Below are 27,147 nucleotides of genomic sequence, written 5' to 3'. Positions count from 1 at the left end.
TTGGACATGCTTATTTCATCTGGTCTACTACTGATCAGTAGAAGTATCTACAGGACACTTCATGTAAGCTTCACCAGCTTCTCAGCTCAGCCATCACCTAGAAATAAAACAAAGAGAATGCCAAAGTTTAACAGATGTCACTCTTTCAAACTAGACAGGTAAATTAATGTGACTTTGTCTCTTTCAGTCTGAATTTCCTCCTTGTACTGTCATTTAATTAAAAAAAAAAAAGTAACCAAACATTTCAATCCCCAGTTTACACATTACATGCAAAATGGAGCATTAAAAATATGTCTTTTCCCTGCAGACATAACACCTCACCTTCAGCATCTACTTTGTCAATTACTTGTTTGCCTATACCATTCCTCCACTTCTATATATTCGGTGTATGACAGGTTCATTCACTGAAATGAGGCATTTCCTTTTTACTCTGAAGGTCAGCAGCTCCAACTAAACAGAAATTTTCTTCAGGCTACTATATTTCTTTAACGCGATGGATTCTAAAGGCGGGATTTCAAAATGGTCATTCTTAGCATTTTGATTGTTTAAAAAAAAATTTTATAGTACTGTTTGCTTTAATCTCTTCCCCTTTAGAAGTCTGTTAATTAAAAATTGGATCTATCAGAAATTTACTTGGTGGATCATGACAAAATTTGTGTTTTCTCTTCAGCAGGGACTCATTTAAACCAGAAATGAAACTACCATGACTAAAGCCTAGCAGAACAGTTTAATAAAGTAAAAATTCTGCTGTTCCCTTGCCAAGACTGATCAATCATCTTCCATGTAAAAAACAAGAGTAGTCCTAGATGACAGGAAAATATAAAATGAAAGAGAACAAAATCTCATTTTCCCTCCTCCTACATTCAGTGAACACAAAATTATCTTGAAATCTTACATTAATTTCAAATTTGTTCTTAACAGTTTCCCTAAGATTTCCCATCACCAAGTACAACAGTCACAGGTTTGCCTCACTTTCTGTAGCAACCTCTCATTTGACAAGATCAAAATGGACAGTGCAGCCTAGAGCCTGCCAGTTCATCTGCTTGTAGACTTTGGCAGAAGATCCAAAAAGAACCTTCTTCCATGAAGGTCAGCTCATACTTGTGAGCAATATCTTTTTGCTTTGTCATTTATTTCTTTATATACATACTTTATTTACCAGTTTTAATTATTATCCATATCAGACACTTATTAAAACCAGTAAGACCAAGATTCAGAAACATTTGCTATCTGAATGTGTAGCTGCTTCTAACACTAGTTTGTGATTTTTTTTCCAAGAGGCTGGAAAAATCCATTTTTTAAATGGATTGCTGAAAAGCATTAACTACCATTAACTACCCCCCCCCAAAAAACCCAACTCAATACAGCAGAAGATGATTCTTAAGAAGACTGCTATAGATCCACACAGCCAAGATGATTTTATCTTGTAATAAAAAGAGTCACTGTAGAGCGAGACAAAATTCAGCTGCATAGGACAGTTTGTTCACAACTCTGATTGCAGCTTTCTCCTTTGAGTTTTAATAATGTAAAAACGAATGCTACTTCCTCTCAAGATTGGATCAAATCTCTCTTCTAAGTAGTGCAAAGCAGAAACACTATTTGTTGTGGGTCAATCTCAGTTCAGCCAAAGAAGGGGAAAAAAGAGAAAAAGAAAAAAAAATCATTAGGCTCAAAGTTTTCTAGAGCATCAGACCATCATCAAGCTACTGAATTGAAAGGGCAACCTTATTTGAGAAGTTTGCTAGATAAGCAAACACCATAAAAGTTAATGCTCACATTTCCAATGCTTCTCATCGCTTTAGTTTAGTGTGCCATGGGGCAGCTTCTCTGGAAGCTCCACCAGCTAATGCACTGTGCAGCAGCAGCCTGAAAGTGACTTCATGACCCTTTTACTCTGCAGCAATAAAACTACTTCCTAAGTGCAGATTCCTTCTGTAACTTACAACTATAATTAAATACATTCGGATAAAACCCGTAAAATTTACAACAGGGTTTTAAAATACATGACCATGCTATAAAAAGATGGTCTAGAAATTAAAACTGTTAAATCATGCAGAAAGACATGTCCAAAACAGAAGCCAGAAAACTTTCTCATAAAACCGGTATTTCCACTGTCAATTTACTATATTCATTCCACACAGATGTACTTCTTACCAGTTTTGTCCCCCTACTCCCTCATATGTAAATTTCCCATTGATGTTTAAGTCTTTTACAAATAGGTTAATTGAACATGGAAAGAAACAAGGAGAATTCAAATATTGGAGAACAGCCTATATACAGGAGTGGTGCTCTCAGGAAGCTTTCTTCAAGGAAGGCTCAAGAAAAATGAAAATATCAGACAACATTTTATATACATATCTATCTCGAACTGTGTATTTCTGTGCTCTCTAAATTAGATTTTTCTCCATGATGTGTGTTTCACATTTCAACTATCATGTGGCTTGAAACAGTAAGCTAAAACCAGGAGTACCTATAGCACACTTAAGAAAAAGACCTGTTGTAGAAGTGAGAACTAGTCCTAGGCCTTTTGCATCTGCCCCACAGAATCCAAGTTGCTCTGAGGTTTGCTAGATCATCTGTGCATGGAAAATGGAAAAGAAACTCAAAAAGAAAGGCAATGCTGGAGCCCATTCATACCAAGAAGTATTTTAAAAAGCATGGAGCGCTATCACTTATGACCCAAGCAATAGTCTTACTGTTCACCAATGTTATAACAAGACCTGACAAAACTCCCAATGAAAACTGTACAAAAATTAAAGCATAACCAACAAAAAAATATGAAGGGCTGGAAAAACACATTAAAAGCATTACAAGAAATACACATTGTCTACTAAGTGGTAAGATGTCATAGTGTGTAGGTTACAAAAATAAAAACTAAAAGAATAGGAACCACATATTCCATGAAACCACTGATATTTCAATGTATGGTTTGATGTTAGTAGCAAAGAGACAAAAATGAGTTCTCCTGACCACATGACAGGAAATTTTATTAATTTTTCCTTCAGTGAGTCAGAAGATCCCAGCCAAGATTAACTTGCAAAAGCAATATTGAGTAAAGCCTTAGAAAAGTTGAAATAGCTATAAAATAGTAAGAATTGTCTTATCTCTGTAACTACCACTTTGAACAATTCAAGATGTATGCAAAAAGACAGTTGTGCCATCTCATTTCAGAACGTAATTCTGAAGACATTCTACTACTACAGAACTCTAATTCAAATTTGAATTATCAGAAAGGTGAGATGAGTTGCTTTTACAACTGGAAACTGTAGACAAACAAACGTACGTGTTAATTTCTTTGTGCATAAAAAGTTAAAAACATATCCAAAATACTGACATCTATTTTGACAACATCCAAACTCAAACATAAATATCCTGTTATTCCTGCTGTTTTCCATTTGTTGAGAGCAGTTGACTCCTCACAAGCACTTGGAAGGACTAAACTAGATCTGAGCCTCTGTACAATTACAGGATGCAAGACATCAGGCCACAACTAACACAAACAAAATTTCAACCACAAAGAAGATTCTAATTTGATCAAGAGAGAAGGCAACATCCATTTTCTAAGAGGAAGCCAACTGAATGAGTCAATTATTCTGGGATGCTGAATTTTACTGCTATATAAATGTGCAATTAAAAAAAAATTGTATCAAGTCATTAACGCAGTACTTTTTTCATTACTAAAATTGGAATGGTGTCAAGCCAGCTAATAACAATAAACATAGTTTGCATTTCAAGGTTAATGAAACAGTCCTATTCTTATAGCAAACATGACCACACTGAATTGCTGCCAAAACATTCCTGGGACTAGTGCTCAGAGGCAGAGGCCAAATCCCTCAACATTACATAGTATGAGATGAAGGACGATATACTGGGGAGGAAAAAAAAAACCCAACAAAAAATGTGAACATGAACTATGTGAACATGAACTTTGTCTATCACAATTAACACTTGCTGTGTACCTAACAGCTGTTATTTTCAGCCATTACTATCCCTACAGAAACCTACTTAGTGCTTGTGTTTTTCTCATGTAAGGGAAAAAAAAAATCACTTAAGAGAGTACACCAACACTATCCTAATAACAATTGTAATAATCATAAGCAAACCTGCAACAGACCTTCAACCATAAATAGTATGGTATAAGAAAGGAACTGTAAGAAAACAGAACAAAACCACACCCCCCACCCCCCCCATCTCCTGGATTGTTTTTAACTTGGGGTGGGGGTAAGGCTTCAGAGGGGAAGCTGGAGAACACTTCTTAGAGGATGATGAGTATCAAGGGGGTCATCAAGCTGGCCACAACGGTTCCCTCATCCTATTTAACCAGAGTTATGCCAAGCCAGACTCATTTTTTCTCCTGGTCAGTTCATTTATAATAATCTGCATTCTCCGTAAGTGGCAAAACCACCTGTTAAGTACATACATATATGCTTTATGTATATGTATACATGCATACTGTTGGATACCACAGTTTGACAGTTAAGATTTTTCTTTTTTTTAAAGTCCTACATGCTTGGAGGTTGTCTGTATCACCCTTAGCACAGAGTATAAAAAATAGCATATGCGTAATTGAAGTCTAACTTCATATGAAACTATGAATGGCACCTACATGAAATAACCATATCAAGTTTTATTAATTGCTAATTCTTTTCCATAAGTACCCAATCATAACATTACTACATGTATACATTATTTCTTGCAGGTAGATTTTTTTCTTCTGAAAAAAGAAAACCTGCAAGAAATAATGTATACACGTAGTAACGTTATGATCACAGGGGAACCAATCTCTTTTTCAGAGAAAATAAAGAACTGTTATGAATTGAGTATTTGTTGGTTAGAGAGTACAAAAATGTGATATATGGTCTTGAGGCAAGTGCTGTGGTAATATTTCATTAGAACTGTTGTTAGAGGCTTCTTTTAAAATTGAAGCTTGCTCTCTAAAGTATACTTGAAGTGAACTTAAATAACATTTAAGTTAACTGAAATCACTATTGCTTTCAGTTGATGCACAGCTGAATTCACCCAAGGAAGGTGGTTTAAGTTTCTTAATATATACCTCAGCCAGTGCTCAGCTAGCGGTTACAGTTACAATTCTGTATTTATTAGAATAAACCAGACTGATCTATATGACTCAGTCAACAGAGTATCACTAGCAATCTAACTTGATAAAAGTATCTGTAATCTGTTTTGTAACCATCTCAGTGAAAATGCTATTTTTGCATCTTCTTGGAAAACTAATCAATGAATCACGTTTATCCTTCCTGAAAGACAGCACTCCTGCTGCACAATATTCATCCCAGCAAGCCCACTTCTAGAGGCAAACCACCATCATGAAAGTCTGATTTTCCAACACTCTATTCTTTATATTCTTTATGTCACATTTTCAGATACTCATAGCAGAACTTTGATAAAATGATACAGTTCTAATAGATGACACCATCACTAGCGAAATTTCAGGTATTGGAAATTAATTTTTTTTTCAATTTAGCTTCAGTGATAGAAATGAACTAAGTAAAAACAAGCCTACCTATTTTTACTCAGAAATACATTCTTTGAAAGATAACAAGTATTGACCTGTTGGAGTGGGTCCAGAGGAGGGCCACAAAAATGATCAGAGGGATGGAACACCTCTCCTCTGAAGTATGGCTGAGAGAGTTGGGGTTGTTCAGCCTGGAGAAGAGAAGGCTCCAGGGAGACCTTATTGCAGTCTTTCAGTACTATAAAGGGGCCTACAGCAAAGATGGGGACAAACTTTTTAGCAAAGCCTGTTGTGACATGACAAGTAGTAATGGTTATAAACTAAAGGAGGGTAGATTTAGACTAGATGTAAGGAAGACATTTTTCACGATGGGGCTGATGAAACACTGGAACAGGTTGCCCAGAGAGGTGGTAGATGCCCCATCCCTGGAAACATTCAAGGTCAGGTTGGATGGGGCTCTGAGCAACCTCATCTGGTTAAAGCTGTCCCTGCTCACTGTAGGGGGGTTGGGCTAGATGACCTCTAAAGGTCCCTTCCAAACCGAACTATTCTATGATTCTATGATCTGAAAGCAAACCTAAAATTCACCATGTTGTCTTATAATGTTGTGTGAAAAGTTATTTACTAGTATATTAAGTATTTGCATCAGACTTTCACAATCAGTCAACAATAACTCTGAAACATAACCAAAAAATAAGCATATATGCAGCAGCCTACAGTTCAACATTGCATTAGAAGAAAAAAAAAAATACAAGGATGCAACTCCACATAATGCTTTTTCACTAGGATAGCTGACAGAATAAAAGACATTTACTGACAGATACTCTTACTATAGCTCAATCAGCTGATCAGAATGTAACAATGTGGTTAAATAGTTGATAGAACCCAAATCTCCTTGCCCTCAAATCCATACGTAAGCAGGACAACTAAAATGTCATCAAGCTTTGCCTTCTAAGAGCTGTGACACGAACGTCCAAGGAGAGCCCGTACAATTATGGGTACTTCTAACGCAGGAAGGAACTCCCGAGCACGCTGAAGGTCACAGCAGCCACCACGCCTGCAGTCACAGCCGCCACTCGCAGCCAGAGTCTAAGCACTTGACTGCAATCTAAGCGCATCTATTGAACGGATAAGGCTTAACGTAGTTTCTATCTACATCACCGCCCTGCAAAGAGCTCTGTCAGCTGCAACACAAGAAAGGAAAAGGAGTTTTTTATTTGCCTCCCCCCCCCCCCCGAGGGTACGCCACCCGCGACAGCACAGCTTCCCAGCGGCCGCGGGCCAGGACGCTGCCTCCCGCTCAGCCCCCGCGCTCCCCGGCCCGCCCGCCGCAGGGACGCCGCCGCACGCCCGCCGCGGCCCGCCCTACCCCCGCAGCCTGCCGCCGGGCACGGCGGGTGCCCCAGCAGAGCCTGGGCGGTGCCGCGGCTCAGCGGGGAGCAGCCCCAAGGGAGAGGGTAGGGAGGACGCGGCCCGGAAGGGGTTAACGCGCGGGGCAGAGAGCGAGGAGAGCTCGCTAAATTGCCCCTGAGGCGACAGAGCCACCCCGAATCAGCGCCAAGCACCTCTTACCCGCCCCGCACTTCCTCCGGCGCTCCTCCTCCCCGCCGCCGCCTGAGGCCGACGGGCGACAGCCCGCCGTGCAATAAAGCGGCGACCGAGGAAGGACCGCGGTGACTTCCGCCCGGCTCCCGCCCCAGAACTACAGCCCCCGGCTCGCCGCGCGGCGCGGAGGGGCCGCCCGCCGGCGCGAACGACAAGCCCCACAATGCGCCGGGCCGCCTGCTGCGGGCGGCCCCCGCCACCCCCTGCGGCTCCGCAGGGGCTGGGCGCGGGGCGGGGTTCCGGGCTGGCGGCTCGGCTCAGCTCGGCGGTCGCGCCGGCCCCTGACCGTGACCTCAGGCGGCGGCGGGTAGGAGCGGGCGCTGCCCCCCTGCAGGGCTTCCCGGCCGCGGCGGGGACGCCGGGGCTCCGGGCCGGCCGTGCCCTCAGCCCCGCTGCGGGGGAGGGGGGGCGGCTGTGGGGAGCGGCGGGGCCGCCGCGCTGGCAGGGGCGCAGCCCTGTCCCGGCCGCCGCGGGGGGCCGGAGCGGCGCGGCGGCGCCGGTAAACCGCTGGCTGGCGCGGGAGGAGGCGTGGGCGCCGCGGGGCAGGGCCAGGTGCGAGTTTAAGGGAGCAAGTGAGGAGCGCTCCTGCGAGAGCCGGCGGGGCGCCGTTTCCTCGCGTTCCGTTACCTGTGTCACGGACGGATCGCCGAAGTCGCGATACACGGTCGAGAGCTGCCTCCGCCGCTTCAAACACCGAAGTAGGAGCTGCAGCCCGGCGTCGGCAGAACCAGCGTAACGTGCCTTCACGGTACCTGGGCTCTGGGCTCCCAGAGCCGCCGCAGCCCCCCGGCTCACAGGCACGTTTTTGTGTTTTTCTTTCTCCCCTGCCCTGCTCGCTGCCTCTGAAGCTTTGGCCGAGCTATGATGAATGTGTCAGTTCAGCTGTGCAATCTGCAGTGCAGAAAAAAGGCCTGTGATACAGCAAGAAAAATGTGGAAACAGGGAAAAGGTTTACATAGAGACGTGATCCAAAACCATATTGAAAATGGAAGCAGTGTTAAACTACATACGAAAAATAAAAATTTTACAAATGTAATGTTCTTTGAACAAATGTGGATCATGGACACTTCTGTTGGCTGGCTATACCCCTTTGAACAAATTCTACAATGATTTGACTTTAGTGTATCATAGTTACTAAGACTTTATTCTTCAGCTTAGCTTTTGTAGCTTCATATTCTGAGCAGCAGAATAAATTATCTTGTATAGTGGAATGAGGTATCTTCTTTCCAGGCAGGAGAAGGATGCTGTAGCCAGTATAGGGCTGGCCAGTATCTTGAAGCACCTACTTTTTTTTTTTTTTTTTTTTTTCCTACTGTGCTACAAGACTTCCTCAGTGAAGTTGGGTAAGTTAAGCCCTGATCCTCTGAAGGCACCAAACACCTACTAAGGCTTTCCTTTTGTCTCTATTTTTCATCTTTAATAAGGAATTGCAGTATTTCTTTACTTCAAATAGATTTTCAGGGTAAAAAATACTAAGAATTAGGAGTGGCTTGGATATTTGGCAATGGGAGCTTGTTAGCTTTTCAAGAGTATTGCCCTGATTAATAGCATACATAATTTAAATGTGGGATATAAGCAAGCTTAGCTCCTTGATAAACAATACGATCAGTTTCTGATACAGTACTTAACCTCTTTAAAGTTAATTTTCAAGCAATAGTTACATATTAACATGGAACTGCCTCTTGTAGCTGACTTTGTCAGCCACCAAGTAGGATTCATCCTGGTAGAAGACTTGCTTGTAGCTCAAGTAAATAAGCTAGTCCCACTCTACACTTCAGAAACTTTGATATGCTTATTAGTTATAGTCATCTCTGTCGCCTCACTGCCTAAGCTTTCAAAGGATCAGACAGAAAATAAGTCTGCTGGAAGACTTTCAGAGTGGCTACTCTGATCTGAGAGGGAGTTTGAATGCTGATTCTGTAGCCTAAGTAAAGTGAAAATTACCTGAGTGGGTTCCCATCCTTTTTTGTTTTTGTGGGGTTTTTTTTTTTTTATTCAAGTCCCTTACAATAGTATTTCCTCTGTCACTTGTGAAATATAAAGTGCAATTGCTTCTGGCTTGCTTTTTTGTGAGCCAGTTCAGCTGCACACAGCTGAGCTGAGATCTGACTAGCACAGCTGTGTTCCTTTAAAACAACAGATAATTTTTTTTTTTTTTTCTTACAAACTGCCAGGAATTCATTAATCCGTACCGTTTTACTTTCTGCACTTACGCAGTTAACTTGGAATTAGTTTGTTCAGAAGTGGTAATAAGATCCCTAAACCCATGAATCAAGAAGGAAAACGTCAGTTTGAATGTATATTGCATATCCTCAGTATGGCGTTTGAAAGATCCATATGCTGCTTAAGATCCATATGCTGCTTAAAGGCTCAGTAGAAGCAGGCTTTCCCAGAGCTATAGTTTTGGTTTCTGTTTTGTGTGTGTGTGTGTGTGTTAGAGGAATGGCTCACAGTTGTGATTAGAGAGACATACAGGTTTACGTACGATCTTAAATTGCTACTTTAATTTTTCTAGGATAAATGGGTGTGTATGACTTTTCCCCTGATCTAAAGTGGTTCCATGTCTTGTTTGGTAAGTTTGTATTTAAATATCTTTGGCAGTTGTACCTTGTTATCCAGTCATACCTTAATGTGAAAAAGTTCTGTTGAAATGTTTTGCTTGAGGGGATTTCCATAGTGCTGAGATGTTTAAACTTTGTTGTATTAACCTTTTGGTGAAGGACACTGTTTAGTATCTGTTCTCTCTAGGTCTGCCAGTGCTCTATGCTGTTTCCTAACCTCTTGCTTGATTGACTTGTAGCAGAAAACTTTCTGAACTGCTTTATAGGGGCTACTTTTGATGTTGTCCCACTGCCACATTTAATAAATTGCAGCAACTCCACTAACACTCACTTCGTGTTTCTGTTCTCAAGGACTGTTCCTGTATTCTCCGTACACCAGTTGAATCAATCAGGCCAGAAGAGCTATCTCAGAGCAGCGTCCATGAATGCCTGGTAAGAAAGAAATAGAAACATTAACCGGCAATGTTAAATACAAAGCTGGTACATATTAAAAATAATCTCATTAGGGGGTGCTTCTTTAAAATGTTAACAGCAAAAATAACCGGAGTACTTCGGGGCTTCCACTTTGGAAAAAGACTATAGGTGGCTAAGTGTTACTCTTAATCTTGTACCAGTTTAAAAACAAAACATACACATGCACATGGGGGGGGCACCCCCTCAGTAGCTCATAAAACTAAATCTCAGTGTAATGGTAAAAGCACCAGCTTGAATGTTCTGACTTGACTACTTGATCTTAGCATTCTAATTAATGATATTTCTGTGTTAATTTTAAACATGTAAATATTTAAAAATTACATAGTAATTTTGAGAACTGTTTTTCCTCACTGTTAGGCTGATTCCGATCTTGCCTGGATTCCCCCATCTACAGGAAGGAATGAAATGGTATTTTGCTCTTCTAATGTCTCTCATTATGAACTCCAGCTGGAAATAGGTAACATAAGTCACTTACCTTAAAATATTTCTTGTTCCTGCAGTTGCATGCTCTCAATAGGTTATTGCTAACTGCAGTAAATACTGAGTTTGGAAAATGTATTATCAGCTGACTAGAATTATTCTTAGTTGGGAAAAGTGCAGAACATTGGTCATGTTTCAGTAATCACTCATTTTAAGATACAAGACAAATCAATTAGGTGAATTTTCTTGATGTTTGTGCATGTCAGTTTTCTAAATCTGTGGTATGTGGACAATACAGCATTAAGTAGCATCGTGTTAACATGTTGTCACTTGGCTACCAGAGTTCATTGTTGTAAGGATGGCTGCCGTGAATCCTGCTATGCGTGCATATGTTTATGAATATGCATACTAGAAGTGGTGTTCATTTAGATGTATAACTGGAATGGATAAATGTTTAAACAGTCTTAGTTGTTCTAAAAATAGCAGAGCCATGCTTTAACTAATTTGCTGGCTATATTTTGCTGCAACTACTTAAGTTCTTGACATTCTTAAAGAAAAGGTCATGCTGCTATCAATTGCAATTTTAGAACTGTAAAATTAAAGGAAATTATGTGGTGTGAATTATTGTATTTTCCAATGTTAAGGTAGCCACTTCTGGTTTCAGGAAGGAGGTTCAACAACTTAACTTCAGTCTACCTTGCACAGCATACACCTACAGGCACGCAAGTTGCTGTAAGGATCACAGACTTAGAAAACTGCTCTGAAGAGCATTTGAAAGCCTTACAGGTAAAGCAACAGCACTTCTGCACAAGTCTGGTGAAGACAGTGGTGAACACATATGAGGTTACTAAACAGAGGTAGCCTTTGTGTTTCTAGTCAGTCATTTCAGTCAAGTTTTTCCTTCGAAGGAGTAGAATATGAACACAAGGCATGTGTAAATTTGAGAGTTGCTTTCTGAAGAGAGCAGCTGACAAGTGTTTTGGAAATATTTCTGTAATTGTACAGCTTTTTCTTTGAAACATGCTCTGTACTCTCTATTTAACACCAAAACTTCAGACAATGAGCAAACTACATTTACTTCAGATACATGCAATTATAGGCAAGTTATTTACATTTCTGTTGCAGGCTGTGCGCATCACCTGGAGCTTTGTATAAATACACACAGGGAACAGTTCTTCTACTGATTACTGATGTAGTTAATGCTCTTAGTAAGACTGTTGTCTTGTGGTTAACACATCCACTTTCATTTAATTCCATAGAATGAGGTGGTTTTATCCCACTTTTTCCAGCATCCCAACATAATGACGCTTTGGACAGTGTTTACAGCTGGTAGTTGGCTTTGGGTCATCTCCCCATTCATGGCCTATGGTAAGAACTGTTAACTGCAATTTTGGAATTGGAAAAAGGGCTGGTACAATTTGGTCCACGAGAGGTTTTTCTTTAAGCATCTGCTGTCTTGTAGAAAAAACAAACTTTCCCACACCTTTTGTTTAGAAAGTCTTCTGTACATGATCTTCCTCCCCAGTGAAGACTGGTATTTGAATAGCATTAAATTGCCCTTAGTCCTAACACCCACCATGTGAGGAATGATAATTGGGAGATGTATTTGACTTAACACAAGTTTGTATTTTGCCAACAGAAAACTTGTCTGGATTGAATACAGGTTTGGCATAGACTTTCAGTTAACAGAAGCATGACTTGAGTGTGATCTTTGCCTGATGGATGCACCGCTTGCATCCATGTAACTGTTCTTGATGTACCATAGTCAATATAAAGATGAGAATGCTGCTCTTGATGAATGTATACAGTGAAGCAAGCATAGACAAGTAGTTTTAATAAGACTTGTTAGGCTTAGCTAGGGGTTTTTTCCACTTTCAGGTTCGGCTAGACACCTGCTGAAGACTTACTTTCCTGAAGGAATGAGTGAAGCTTTGATAGGGAACATTCTGTTTGGTGCAATCAGAGGATTAAATTACATGCACCAGAACGGCTACATTCACAGGTAGGAGAATGTCAATAGGTAAGAATCAGATTACAGCATCCAGTTTATTAAGAATTTAGTTTCACTTCAAAACTCATTTTCAGCTTAAGTGTTGTCTCCTTCCTTTTTCTATATACCTTCTTATGTCAGACAGTGCAGAAGCGTGGTTTTTTTTTTTTTTAGTAATACAGCAGAACCAAGTTTGTAGAAGCTTAACAAAAATGGTATTCATACATTATTTAAAGCCAATTGTTACAGGGATTATACATCTGTCTGTCTTTGTCTCTTTGAAGCGGGAGAATCAGAGTTGTAGAAAGGGCTTCCTTACTTTACGCCCTTTGCAGGGAAGGAGGGCTTTTCTCCAATTTCTGTTTCTGGCAGTTTTTTCTTGCTTATCATCTCTCCTCTCTCTTGGCGTATTAAAAAGACAACTCATACAGAGTGAAGAACTTCCATGAAAATAATCTACTAAATAGAACGGCATGGTAACATCTCACTATAAGTTAATGAAATATGAAAATCTTTCTACTCTAGTAGAGCTTTGAGTAATTCTTATAACTAAAATTTACCACTTTATGTTGCAGGAATATTAAAGCTAGCCACATTCTGATTTCAGGGGATGGGCTGGTTTCTCTCTCTGGCTTAAACAACCTCTGCAGTTTAGTTAACAATGGACAAAAGTCAAAGGTGGTATATGATTTCCCCCAGTTTAGTACATCCGTGCTCCCTTGGCTGAGTCCTGAACTACTGAGACAGGTTAGTATAAATTACACTTAATTTTTCCTATTCAAAGTCACTGGAAATACTCAACTTCTAACTTAAAGTATGCTTGTAGAAGTGCAATGGAAGCTGTTGAACTGCAACTTTTAAAAAGACATAGATGTATTGAATTTGTAATTTTCCTAAAGAGAACTGGTTTTAAAGCTGTTGGTAAGGTGGTGCTGTACTAAGTCTCTTTACCTGACCTTCCTGGAAATGACTGCAGATCCTAAAACTTGTCTTCAATACAACCATCAGATTTCTGAACAAAGTCTGAGGTTTCACAATTTAATTACCTCAATCCTGTGTAGATTACAGGGTATTAGAATCTTGACCTGAAACAGACATGTGTATTTTTGTTGGCACTGCTCAATGGCATCAGTAATTCAGTAGTTTTCTTTTTCTCACAGGATTTGTCTGGGTATAACATGAAGTCTGACATTTACAGTGTGGGAATTACAGCATGTGAATTAGCCAATGGACATGTTCCTTTTCAAGATATGCCTCGCACTCAGGTATGATGCTAAACTCTTATTTCTACGTCAAAACACTGAACTTTTTTTTGTTTTACTCAGAGAAACCAATGCTATTACTGCTTAAATGGTGGCTGCTTTTTGTTATTTAAAACATACATCCTTCTTTCTAGATCAACTAATCCTTCCATTCCTGGAGTTTCACAGCTTAGACTGAATAGGTCTGGATAGCTGTTGAACTCTTATACTGCTGTTCCTTTCCACTAGATGCTGCTACAAAAGCTGAAAGGTCCCACATATTGTCCTTGGGATATAAATACGTTTCCCCGTGGGGAATCCAGGATGAAGAATTCCCGATCAGGTGTTGATTCTGGAATTGGTGAGAGCATGACACGCACAATGACCAGTGAAAGACTACAAATTCCCTTTTCCAAAACGTTTTCACCTGCTTTCCACAACTTGGTAGAACTTTGCTTGCAACAGGACCCTGAGAAAAGGTAACCTTGTGGTGAAAACTGATTTTCTGTCACTTCAATCTAAAATGAAGTATAGACAACAATTTAGGATACAGTAATTAGTTAAATACTGTTAAAGTCAGAATTTCAGACCAGAAGTACTATGCAAAATACTACACTTACTTTTGGTTTTGTAGTTTAAGAATTATCTTGTCTGATAAAGGAACCATGCTTTTAAAGTCGTTTGACTTCTGAATTTCTTGTCCTGTGAATGTACTTTGTAACAAGTGAAAATTAATTTTTAAACATGAAAAACCAGAAATCTGAAGTATAAGTTTTCAGTACTATGTCTCTTCTTAACGAGACATTAAATTCCTTGTTAAACGGAAAAGTAAAAAAGCCTTTAAAAATAGATTTCTTTAGTAGTGCCTTCACTACAAATTGAGGCATAGAATGTAGGAATTCTGGGCTGCTTTTTTCATGCTTCACATTTGTTCTGTGGATGAAAAACCTCAGGGCTTAAATTGATTTGTCAGTCTGGCCCATTTTCCAAAAGCAGTATTTTACTTTCCAAAATGTAATTATATTGTTCATTTTATAATCCAGGCCATCAGCAAGCAGTTTGCTTTCGCATACGTTCTTCAAACAGGTGAGTTTACTACATTTTGTTAAATGACACAGCTATAACCTAACTAAGCCACAAAATACTAGAGTTGGATTACAAAATAATTAAGTTAGCTGGAGCCAAAAACCATCCTGTAACAGCATACCTGCTTCGGACTACTTTTTTTTTTTTTTTTAACAAAATGGTATTGATAAGAGTATAGGAATCATAAGGGTAATCCATTTCCCCTTTGATAAAGTTGATTTAACTTAACTAAAATCAGCCTAACTAATAATGGTTAATATTCATAATTTAAAGCAGAAGAACGGCATAGCTAATGGAATCCGTCTTGAAAGACTAATTCAACTTACTCTAGAGTGAGGAAAGCTAAACCCTCATCCTGTTGTTTTCAGTATTGTAACATGCAAAAACATGGCGCTCATTTCACATGCTTTCAGTGAAGTCAGATGCAAGGTTATGTAGACTTTGATGTGCAGCCCTGTTTTAACTTTTCTTCCTTCTAGATAAAAGAACAAACACAGAATTCACTACTATCTCTATTACCACCTCCTATTCAAAATAACAGATCGGAGTTCTCAGCACTGCCCTCAACAGCAGTTGGGACTGAACTTGGACATATTACTGCAAATCATGATGATACAGACTGGGAATTCTAAATAAATACCAAACAATCATACCTCTCCTGTGCTTCAAAGAAGGAAGATGTGATTCGTATTTGCTGCTTTAGTTTGTATGGTTAAAATCCAATTAGACAAGGTATACTTGAAAATGCCATTGAAGTGGCCATATTTCATTAACTGCTTCCTCTGTTGGCATCATGAAGTGCAGCGTGCCTCACCTTCTGACCATAAGGAAAACTGCGTATAGAGAATGTCTGAATGCTTATCTCCTTCTTTCAAAATATTTCTTAACAAGAGAGTTCCTGCTGTAATCTTACCCTATACTGTATTTTCAGCTCGTATTGCTGCAGTCCACGTGCCTTTCTGAATTCAGGCTTGGTTTTTGTCTGTGACCTTACTTAAACAATCTATTTGTCTTTTCATTATCACCCAAATTATTTTGGTAAGGAGGGATCCTCCACTTCCAAGTCTAAATTTGAAACTGCACAAATTAGTTGCTTATGCAAATAAATGTTTTTCTTTTCACACATCCCAAAAGGGATTTTTCTCACTTGATGTGCTGTCATACTTGCCACAAGTTAGCTGTGCATCATTTTTCATGCAGTTTTAATACTGCGTGTTTCCCAAAGAAGTTTAGCTACTTGAAAATGTGACTCATGCTCTTGCATTTGTCTACAACTGCAGTTCAAATTTGTTCTTTTGCATCTCCATTTATTGATGTGTCATTTTAGCAATTAATCTGAGCACCTCTTACTACGCAAAGTAAGTCTCAAGTTATAACAGGTACGGGTTAATTTTGAAGAATAATATTAAATAATCTAAAGTTACTGTACATATTTTTATTTATGCTGTATTCCTGTTCATCACCAGAATTTACCAGAACCTAATACTGTTTTCTTAAAAAAACAGGCAACATGCATTAAGCTTCACTGGCACTGCTACTGGCAAACGAGCCTCTTCTGCAAGCCACAGTTAAATTCCCATGGATAGATTCAGCCATAATAAGAACCTAATAAACCCCCATAGGATCCTAGTGAATTTAACTAAGATGAAAAACTGCCTTTTTTCTCCCTACAATTTAGTAAGTTCTCATCTCTCATACTGTACCAGGCAACTCAAGCTGAACAAAAGCAGCTTTAAAAAAGCCGCATATTCTCACTGTGTTTTAGCAAAAGTTGTGTCCTAAAGCCACTAGTACTTTACTGATGTAAGTTCTGACTGTAGTAAAAGTGTATAAATAGATATCGAATGGATATATTTTAAATTTTCAACGTAGAGAACATTCCACATTGTTTTACAAGTCTTCCAACCTTGAGAATACTACTTTGCCAGCAGCTTCACTACAAAGCCTTGAAGACCAAATGACCAAAATACAAGCCCGAGACAGACATAAAATTCTAAATGACCACAGTAAAGTATTAACAAAAAAGTTGATTCTACTCATTATGCTGTGAAGAGAGTTCTATATTTCAAAACCTAATACATGAAACAAGTTTAAAAACCTTTCAATAAACTTACCCTATCTGTCTCCATTTATTTCTGTAATTCTTGTACTTTTTCACCATACTCCAGTCAAACTAACGGCTTCTTGTTACTGCAGGAAAGAAGTTTCATATTTATGTCAGTCATTAGGTAAGAAAATAGTTGTCTAAACTAGAAAATTACTCTGATCATAAAAAATGTTAATAACAATATAATTAATAACTTAGAGAAGATACTATTTTCACGTGAACCCCACACTCTTAATTCTTAACCACTACAAATTTTGACACTTTTCAAATCAAATACATTACGTAACGCCTACAAGTAACTTTTGACTAACAGTACATGTAAAAACTAAGTCAAATAAGTGAGAACACACATGAAGTTGCACTTATTTTAATTACAGACCTCTGAACAAACATTAATACTCTTTAAAAAAAAATGCAGAAAATTTCGGGCAGCTTAACTGCTAGTATTTGCTTCTCTTGAAACACCAGGGCTGTGCACCTTCTCTGTAAAAATGAACTTGGATACTAATAACAAAGTCAGTATAAATTATTTAAACAACCATGTGTTCCAGTGGAGTTACTTTGCTGCTGTCTCCTTCTGTGGAAAATACTAAAATTGCTTTTTTCTAAATACTGGTCCAGCTTCTGTACTGACATAACTTTTAAGAAGAAAATGAAATACAGCTTTGTAAGTTGAAAAGCTCACAAGGCTTTACTGTTAGAACTATTGCTTTTCAACAACTACAGGATTTTCAAATAAAAGCAATTAAAAGGCACTGTGACTTCTAGTAATTCTTAACCAGAAATACTTGAGAAACTAGTCCCTGGATTATGTTTGCTGAAGGGTTTGCTGCAGTTTTGTTCATTAACTGTGATACATTCTATTAAGGAATAATGCAAAATAAGAAATATCTGTTAACCAAAAAAAATGTATTAATCATCATATTGTTAAGGAGGTTTCAACTACCTGTCACTGAAAAGAAGTTCTTGGAAACAGCTGTGTTCTATTGAAAATCTGAAGTTTTTGCATACAGTTAGTGTTTTCAAAATCTGAGATTCATGATGTGTATTCTTAAGATTCAAGTTGCAGAGACTTTCTATTCCAAACTGACATAGTTCTAAGCACAATAATTTTTTTTCTTTTCTTGTTGGAGCACTTGTTTACTCACTTTTACTCATACCGATGATGTGTGTTACTAGCATATGAACTAGAACTGAACTTTTGGACTTGAAATTTTGAAGTATCTTACATTTAGGCTCATTGTGGGGTATTTTCAAAGGGGCTTATAAAACTACATTTGCAAAATCTCATGGCCACTGAAACAGAAATTTATAGTTTGGTTACTTTTGCAATACTGTGAAAACAACTTGAGTTGGTATTGCTGCCACCTGTGCTTCTGCTAGCATTTAACACTATATAAAATAATGAAATACCTGTAACAATAGAAAACGTATGTAAATTAACATTATCCTGAATATATGCTCAATGCTGTTGAGTTTCTTACTGTATGGTCTGATACCACAGCAGTGTGCGAATGAATGGATCAACACAGGAAAAAGTGTGATTTACTCAGAATCAACTTAATCTGCTACATGAACTACCTTTAAAGAGTGTCCATGCAATAAATATCCACTGAAGAGATAACAAGTTCTTCCACTTGATGCTATTAAGGAACAAAAGTAAATATTAAAAAAAAAATAATTACTGAGTTTTACCTTGCCTCTCTGTTTTCCTCACTCCCTTCTTCTCCTCAAGTGCTATGAAAGCAGTTTTTAGCATAGAGGATGGGCGAAATAATAGGAAAAGCATTTGAAAAACTATTGTTCTGAATGTCTGTGACACGAAGCAGATGATACCTACATAGGTGACTTACGTAGCCTGTCTTTAATGCTAGTAAGTAGCTTTGCTAAAGTATATTAGGTTGTCTAATAAACCTCTAAAACAACTAAGCTAGCTGTAATGACCTGTCTTGGTGATGCTCATCCCTATCCTGTATGAATGAGGAAAAAAAACCTACTGAAATTCAGAGATACTACACATCCAGTGAGACAGACCTCAAAAAACTATTGAGTATGAACCATATGAAATAAAGCTATTTGATGTAACAGACCAGTAAATACTTAAGGATTTTAAAAAGAAAGCTCTGAAAAATTGAGGTGGTCTACTAATAACCAGCAAGCAGAATAACTTTTGGTATTTAACATAATTAAACCTAGCCAGAAACTTAAGACAGGATGAAGAAAAGACTATTGGGTTTAAACAGGTTCCTGTGGAAACCTCTGTCATTCCCAAATGAAAACAACTGATTCTACTCTATAAATTAGTTACGTAAATGTATGGTTACTTATCCAGAAGTCCCATGAAGTTCCTGAAAATGTTCAAGAAAAGCCCATGGGAAATTAGCTGTAATTGAGTGATGGGTCTATTTTTATGTACGATTACAGAATATGCCATTACTACTGGATTTACTCACAAATACAGAGTCATTCTTCTGCTGCTTCTTCTGCTTCTGCTTCATTTTCTGCTTCTGGTGCTGGTTCTTCTGCTTCTGGTTCTTCTGCCTCACAGACAAGTGCAGGTCAACCAGGGGATCAGGACCAGCCAGCATGGGTTCATGAAAGGCAGGTCCTGCTTGACCAACCTGATCTCCTTTTATGACCTGGTGACCAGCCTGGTAGATGATGGAAAGGCTGTGGATGTAATTTACCTGGACTTTAGCAAACCTTTTGACACCATCTCCCACAATATTCGCCTTGGGAAGCTGGCAGCTCATGGCTTGGACGGGCATAGTCTTCGCTGGGTAAAAAACTGGTTGGGTGGCCGAGCCCAGAGAGTTGTGGTGAATGGAGTTAAGTCCAGTTGGCGGCCAGTCACGAGCGGTGTTCCCCAGGGCTCAGTTCTGGGGCCAGCCTTGTTTAATATCTTTATCGATGATCTGGATGAGGGGATGGCGTGCACCCTCAGTAAGTTTGCAGATGACACCAAACTGGGTGGGAGTGTCGATCTGCTGGAGGGTAGGCTGGCCCTGCAGAGGGACCTGGACAGGCTGGACCAATGGGCCGAGGCCAACTGTATGAGGTTTAACAAGGCCAAGTGCTGGGTCCTGCACTTCGGTCACAACAACCCCATGCAATGTGACATGCTTGGGGAAGAGTGGCTGGAAAGGTGCCTGGCCAAAAAGGACCTGGGGGTGTTGGTAGACAGCTGGCTGAACACGAGCCAGCAGTGTGCCCCGGTAGCCAAGAAGGCCAACAGCATCCTGGCTTGTATCAGGAATAGTGTGGCCAGCAGGAGCAGGGAGGTGATTGTCCCCCTGTACTCAGCACTGCTGAGGCCGCACCTGGAATACTGTGTCCAGTTTTGGGACCCTCAATACAAGAAAGACATGGAGGTGCTGGAGCGTGTTCAGAGACGGGCAACAAGGCTGGTGAAGGGTCTGGAGCACAGGCCTTATGAGGAGCGGCTGAGGGAACTGGGATTGTTTAGCCTGGAGAAGAGGAGGCTGAGGGGAGACCTTATCGCTCTCTACAACTACCTGAAAGGAGGTTGTAGTGAGGAGGGTGTTGGTCTCTTCTCCCAAGTAGTTAGCGATAGGACAAGAGGAAATGGGCTCAAGCTGCGCCAGGGGAGGTTTAGATTGGATATTAGGAAAAATTTCTTTACGGAAAGGGTGGTCAAGAATTGGAACAGGCTGCCCAGAGAGGTGGTGGAGTCACCATCCCTGGAAGTGTTCAAAAAATGGGTAGATGTGGCACTTCGGGACATGGTTTAGTCTAGTCTACCCTTGATTGGTTTAGAGTGGACTTGGTAGTGTAGGTTAATCGTTGGACTGGATGATCTTAAAGGTCTTTTCCAACCTAAAAAAAAAAAAAAAAAATCTTCTGCTTCTTCTGCTTATTCTTCTGCTTCTACTTGTGCTTCTTCTTCTTCTACTACTTCTTTGTCGTCTTCTGCTTCTTATTCTCCTGCTGCTGCTTCTTCTGCTTCTGCATTTTCTACTTCTGCTTCTTCTGCTTCCACTTCTGTTTCTTCTTATTCTGCTGCTTCTTCTCCCGCTTCTTCTGTTTCTGCTTCTTCTGCTTCCACTTCGGCTGCTGCTTCTTCTGGTTCTGGCTGTGCTTCTGAATGTTCTGCTGCTTCTTCTGGTTCTGTGTCTGTTTCTGCTTCTGCCTCTGCTTTTTCTGCTGCTTCTTCTGCTTCTGGTTCTGCTTCTGCTTCTACTTCTGCTGCTGCTTCTTCCACTGCTTCTGCTTCTTAGTCTTCTGCTTAATCTTCATTTTCTGCTTCTGCTTCTTCTGCTCCTTTTTCCGCTGCTTCTTCTGCTTCTTCTGTTTCTGCTTCTGCTTCCACTTCGGCTTCTGCTTCTTCTGGTTCTGTGTCTTCTGCTTCTGCCTCTGCTCCTTCATCTGCTTCTGCTTCTACTTCTGCTGCTTCTTCTTCTACTGCTTCTGCTTCTTAGTCTTCTACTTAATCTTCATTTTCTGCTTCTTCTGCTGCTGCTTCCACTTCGGCTTCTGCTTCTTCTGGTTCTCGCTGTGCTTCTGGATGTTCTGCTGCTTCTTCTGGTTCTGTGTCTTCTGCTTGTGCCTCTGCTGCTTCATCTGCTCCTGGTTCTGCTTCTGCTTCTACTTCTGCTGCTTCTTCTTCTACTGCTTCTGCTTCTTAGTCTTCTGCTTAATCTTCATTTTCTGCTTCTGCTCATGCTTCTTCTGCTTCTGCCTCTGCTGCTTTTTCTTGCTTCTGGTTTTCTGCTTCTTCTGGTTCTGGCTGTGCTTCTGGATGTTCTGCTGCTTCTTCTGGTTCTGTGTCTTCTGCTTCTGCCTCTGCTGCTTCATCTGCTTCTGGTTCTGCTTCTGCTTCTACTTCTGCTGCTTCTTCTTCTACTGCTTCTGCTTCTTAGTCTTCTGCTTAATCTTCATTTTCTGCTTCTTCTGCTGCTGCTTCCACTTCGGCTTCTGCTTCTTCTGGTTCTCGCTGTGCTTCTGGATGTTCTGCTGCTTCTTCTGGTTCTGTGTCTTCTGCTTGTGCCTCTGCTGCTTCATCTGCTCCTGGTTCTGCTTCTGCTTCTACTTCTGCTGCTTCTTCTTCTACTGCTTCTGCTTCTTAGTCTTCTGCTTAATCTTCATTTTCTGCTTCTGCTCATGCTTCTTCTGCTTCTGCCTCTGCTGCTTTTTCTTGCTTCTGGTTTTCTGCTTCTTCTGGTTCTGGCTGTGCTTCTGGATGTTCTGCTGCTTCTTCTGGTTCTGTGTCTTCTGCTTCTGCCTCTGCTGCTTCATCTGCTTCTGGTTCTGCTTCTGCTTCTACTTCTGCTGCTTCTTCTTCTACTGCTTCTGCTTCTTAGTCTTCTGCTTAATCTTCATTTTCTGCTTCTGCTTCTTCTGCTCGTGCTTCTTCTGCTTCTGCCTCTGCTGCTTTTTCTTGCTTCTGGTTTTCTGCTTCTTCTGGTTCTGGCTGTGCTTCTGGATGTTCTGCTGCTTCTTCTGGTTTGGTGTCTTCTGCTTCTGCTTCTGCTTCTTCTGCTTCTGCCTCTGCTTCTTCTGTTTCTGCTTCTTCTTCTTCTGTTTCTGCTTCTTAGGCTTCTGCTTAATCTTAATTTTCTGCTTCTGCTTCTTCTGCTCATGCTTCTTCTGCTTCTTTTTCTGCTTCTTCTGCTTCCACTTCGGCTTCTGCTTCTTCTGGTTCTGGCTGTGCTTCTGGATGTTCTGCTGCTTCTTCTGGTTTGGTGTCTTCTGCTTCTGCCTCTGCTGCTTCATCTGCTTCTGCTTCTTCTTCTGCTTCTGTTTCTGCTTCTGCTTCTTAGTCTTCTGCTTAATCTTCATTTTCTGCTTCTGCTTTTTCTGCTTCTTTTTCTGCTGCTTCCACTTCGGCTTCTGCTTCTTCTGGTTCTGGCTGTGCTTCTGGATGTTCTGCTGCTTCTTCTGGTTTGGTGTCTTCTGCTTCTGCCTCTGCTTCTGCCTCTGCTTCTGCTTCTTCTACTGCTTCTGCTGCTTCTGTTTCTGCTTCTTAGGCTTCTGCTTAATCTTCATTTTCTGCTTCTGCTTCATCTGCTCGTGCTTCTTCTGCTTCTTTTTCTGCTGCTTCTGCTTCCATTTCGGCTTCTGCTTCTTCTGGTTCTGTGTCTTCTGCTTCTGCCTTTGCTTTTTCTTCTGCTTCTTCTGCTTCTGGTTCTGCTTCTGCTTCTACTTCTGTTGCTGCTTCTTCCACTGCTTCTGCTGCTTCTTCTGTTCCTGCTTCTGCTTCTTAGTCTTCTGCTTAATCTTCATTTTCTGCTTCTGCTTAATCTTCATTTTCTGCTTCTGCTTCTTCTGCTTCTTTTTCTGCTGCTTTTTCTTGCTTCTGCTTTTCTGCTTCCTCTGCTTCCACTGTGGCTTCTGCTTCTTCTGGTTCTGGCTGTGCTTCTGGATATTCTGCTGCTTCTTCTGGTTCTGCGTCTTCTGCTTCTGCCTTTGCTTTTTCTTCTGCTTCTTCTGCTTCTGGTTCTGCTTCTGCTTCTACTTCTGTTGCTGCTTCTTCCACTGCTTCTGCTGCTTCTTCTGTTCCTGCTTCTGCTTCTTAGTCTTCTGCTTAATCTTCATTTTCTGCTTCTGCTTAATCTTCATTTTCTGCTTCTGCTTCTTCTGCTCGTGCTTCTTCTGCTTCTTTTTCTGCTGCTTTTTCTTGCTTCTGCTTTTCTGCTTCCTCTGCTTCCACTTTGGCTTCTGCTTCTTCTGGTTCTGGCTGTGCTTCTGGATGTTCTGCTGCTTCTTCTGGTTCTGTGTCTTCTGCTTCTGCCTCTGCTTCTTCTGCTTCTTCTTCTACTGCTTCTTAGTCTTCTGCTTAATCTTCATTTTCTGCTTCTGCTTCTTCTGCTTCTTTTTCTGCTGCTTCTTCTGCTTCTGCTTGTTCTCCTTCCGCTTTTGCTTCTTCTGCTTTTTCTTCTGCTTCTTCCTCTTCTGCTTCTTCTGTTTCTGCTTGTTCTCCCTCTGCTTCTGCCTCTGCTTCTTCTGCTCTTCTGTTTCCGCTTCGGCTTCTTCTTTTGCTTCTGCTTCTTCTGCTTGTTTTTCCGCTTCTTCTGCTTCTTATTGTGCTGCTTCTTCTGCTTTTACTGCTTTATTCTTCTGCTTATTCTTCTGCTGCTTCTTCTTCTGATTCTTCTTTAGCTGCTTCTTCTTCCCTTCTTTTTCTACTTCTGCTTCTTCTGCTGCTGCTTTTTCTGCCTCTTGCTTCTTATTGTACTGCTTCTTCTGCTTTTACTGCTTTTTTCTTCTGCTTATTCTTCTGCTGCTTCTTCTTCTGATTCTTCTTTAGCTGCTTCTTCTTCCCTTCTTTTTCTACTTCTGCTTCTTCTGCTGCTGCTTTTTCTGCCTCTTCTGCTTCTTCCTCTGCTTCATCTTCTAATTCTGCTCCTTCTGCTATTTTTCTACTGCCTCTGCTTCTTCTGCTTCTTCTGCTTCTTCCACTTCTCCTTCTGATACTTGTTCTGCTTCTTACCCTTCTTCTGCTTCATCTTCATATTCTGATTCTGCTTCTACTTGTGCTGCTACTTCTACTTCTTTGTCGTCGTCTTCTGCTTCTGCATCTTATGCTTCTGCTTCTTCTGCATCTTATGCTTCTGCTTCTCCTTCTGCTGCTTCTGCATCTTTTGCGTCTGATTATGCTTCTTATTCTTCTTCTGGTTCTTCTGCTGCTGCTACTTCTCCTGCTTCACCTTCTTCTGCTGCTTCTGCTTCTTCTGTTTATTCTTCTTCTTTTTCTGTTTCTGCTGCTTCTTCTGGTTCTGATTGTACTTCTGGATCTTCTGCTGCTTCTTCTGGTTCTGTGTCTGCTTCTGCATCTGCTTCTGATTCCAATTCTGCTTCTTCCGCTTCTTCTTCTGCTTCTTCTTCTTCTGCTTCTTCTGCTTGTTTTTCTGCTTCTTCTGCCTCTTGTGCTTCTTCTTCTGATTCTTATTATTTTGCTGCTGCTTCTTCTGCTTCTGCCTCTGCTGCTTCTCCTTCTTCTGTTTCGGCTTCTTCTGTTTCGTCCTCTGCTGCTGCTGCTTCTTCTTCTTCTTGTGTGTCTGCTTCTTCTGCACCTTCTTCTGCTTCTGCGTGTTTTTGTGCTGCTTCTGCCTCTTTTGCTGCTGCTTCTGCCTCTTCTGCTTCTTCTTATTCTTCTGGTTCTGCTTCTTCTGCTGCTTCTGTTCTGCTTCTTACTCTTCTGCTTCATCTTCATTTTCTGCTTCTGCTTCTTCTGCTTCTTGTCCTGCTTCTGCTTCTTCCGCTTACTGTTCTGCTTCTTTTTCTGCCTCTTCTACTGCTTCTTCTGCTTCTGCTTCTTCATCTTCTGCTTCTGCTTTCTCAGCCTGTTTCTACTGCTTCTGCTTCTTGTTCTTCTGCTGCTTCTTATTCTTCTGCTGCTGCTTCTTCTCCTTCCGATTCTTCTTTTCTTTTGCTGCTTCTGCTTTGTCTTCTGCTGCTGCTACTTCTGCTTCTTGTTCTTCTGCTTCTTCTTATTCTTCTGCTTCTTCTGCTTCTCCTGCTTCTCCTTCTGCTGCTTCTGCATCTTCTGCTTCTTCTTCTGCTTCATTGTATTTTTTTTTCATCACAACCTGGGAACATTTTCTTCTCATGTGTGATTCTATGTAAGATTTTCCTTGCCCTCTCACTTTCCTTTGGAAGGGCATTCTGGATTCACTTGTCATTTTGGGGTGTCACAATTTCCAGTAATAAATCTTCAAGAATTTAACAGAATTTGCCCTTTTGTTATGATTGATTTCTATTTGCTCTGCTTGAATGCTTTGATTCTTAAACTTCAAGCTGGCAGTATTTCCTGTAACTTTACTAAGAGGAATCTAGCTATGCAATGTAAGAATTTACAGACTGTACTCTGAAGGTCTCTTTAGCTGACCTACAAATATGAGGAACCAGTATAGGGTCTTGTAGAAGGCAGTGGCTGACTCATTCTCCTGGAGCTCCTCCTAAATCATGTAGAGCAGTCTCTTGCTTTTGCAAGATTCCGATACATGTCCATGTTTGTAACTTCTTTGCTTGCATAATTCTGAAGGTATGTTAAGCTAATTTGATTCTTTAAAGATTTTTAAAAGATGGCAGCCAACATCAAAGAGATAACATTTTTTCTTGATTTTTATCAATAAAAAAGAATATTCAGACTTCACATTCAGTGACAATGTATGTATGCCCAAACACATTGGCTCTAAAATACTTTATCTAGAACCTATTGCCCTCTATCTCTCCCCTTCTTGATGTATCTCATAACTTACTAATCAGGTTTAGTCTATTGTTAGTAGTAGTAATAAAATGTAATGTACTAACACACAATAAGGATAGGAAATATATTATTAACAGATTTTACAGGATTCCTGTAAAACCATTAGAATATTTATCACGGCTACACACAACAAGAGGAAAAAGCACATTTTGTTCAAGGATCTCAGTCACCGCTGCCCATGACTTTAGCTACTCTTTTATCCACTTAATTCAACTTACCTCTGGAATGTAAAGGGACGACAAACAATTCTAACATGATAGTTTCGAGCAGAAAGCATCATATGGGATGAAAATTACAGGGAAAATCCACAGGAGCAGCAACTAAACAATTTGTCCTGAACGAGACTGGTATCTCATCCCTTCAAAAGTGTAATCTATGATGTTTACAATGAGGAGGGAGGAAAAAAGGCTAATTGCACCAGCAACATGGAAGCAGTATTTGAATCAAGAAAAAATTGCAAACTATGGTTAGCAGCAGTAACAGTCATGAAACAAAAAACTGAAAGTGGCATTCACAATTCAAGTGAAATGCTGTAGTCCAAAAACCTTAGGCATGTTTTCAGACAAGTTCATCTTTGCTAGTGGAATTTCCTGATACACATAATAAGGATACTGTAAGCAGAAAGCAAGAAACAGAGGGATTGATGGCAAGATGCATAGGTTTTCCTCTTTTGTCAAAATTTACTCTACATGACATATGGGTCAAGATTATCAGTGCTGAGTTTATCTACTACAGTTTATTAAAAAAGTTTGTTTATTCTACATTCTGACATCAATTATCTTCCTAGTTCTCGTACTTTTGATGTGGTCAATTAAAAGAAAAATATTCTTACAGGCAGATTTCCTTTTGCCCATGTGAAATCCAGAAAGCCACTTGTCAATGAGTTTTCTTTAAACTCTTTCATAGTTTGAGGTAGATGTTGTTCTGCAGTAGCTAATGGAGCCATCACAGACTTGTT

At 40.2% G+C, this 27,147-nt stretch overlaps 1 protein-coding gene across 1 annotated transcript; it reads left to right on the top strand.

Annotated features, from left to right (window-relative positions):
• Positions 1-9,611: 9,611 nt before the first annotated feature.
• STRADB (STE20 related adaptor beta) lies at positions 9,612-15,560 on the top strand. Its single transcript, XM_009484266.2, is given in 11 exon segments — positions 9,612-9,653; positions 9,994-10,074; positions 10,474-10,573; positions 11,201-11,322; positions 11,796-11,904; positions 12,415-12,538; positions 13,102-13,273; positions 13,687-13,791; positions 14,017-14,246; positions 14,811-14,853; positions 15,333-15,560. Coding segments are annotated over 11 exon segments (1,281 nt in total). The 3' UTR covers positions 15,486-15,560.
• Positions 15,561-27,147: the final 11,587 nt, after the last annotated feature.

Source organism: Pelecanus crispus, chromosome 5 (genome assembly GCF_030463565.1).
Source record: "Pelecanus crispus isolate bPelCri1 chromosome 5, bPelCri1.pri, whole genome shotgun sequence".
Taxonomy (NCBI): Eukaryota; Metazoa; Chordata; class Aves; order Pelecaniformes; family Pelecanidae; genus Pelecanus; species Pelecanus crispus.
Note: the sequence above shows the minus strand (reverse complement) of the source record. Positions and strands in the feature narration are given on the sequence as shown.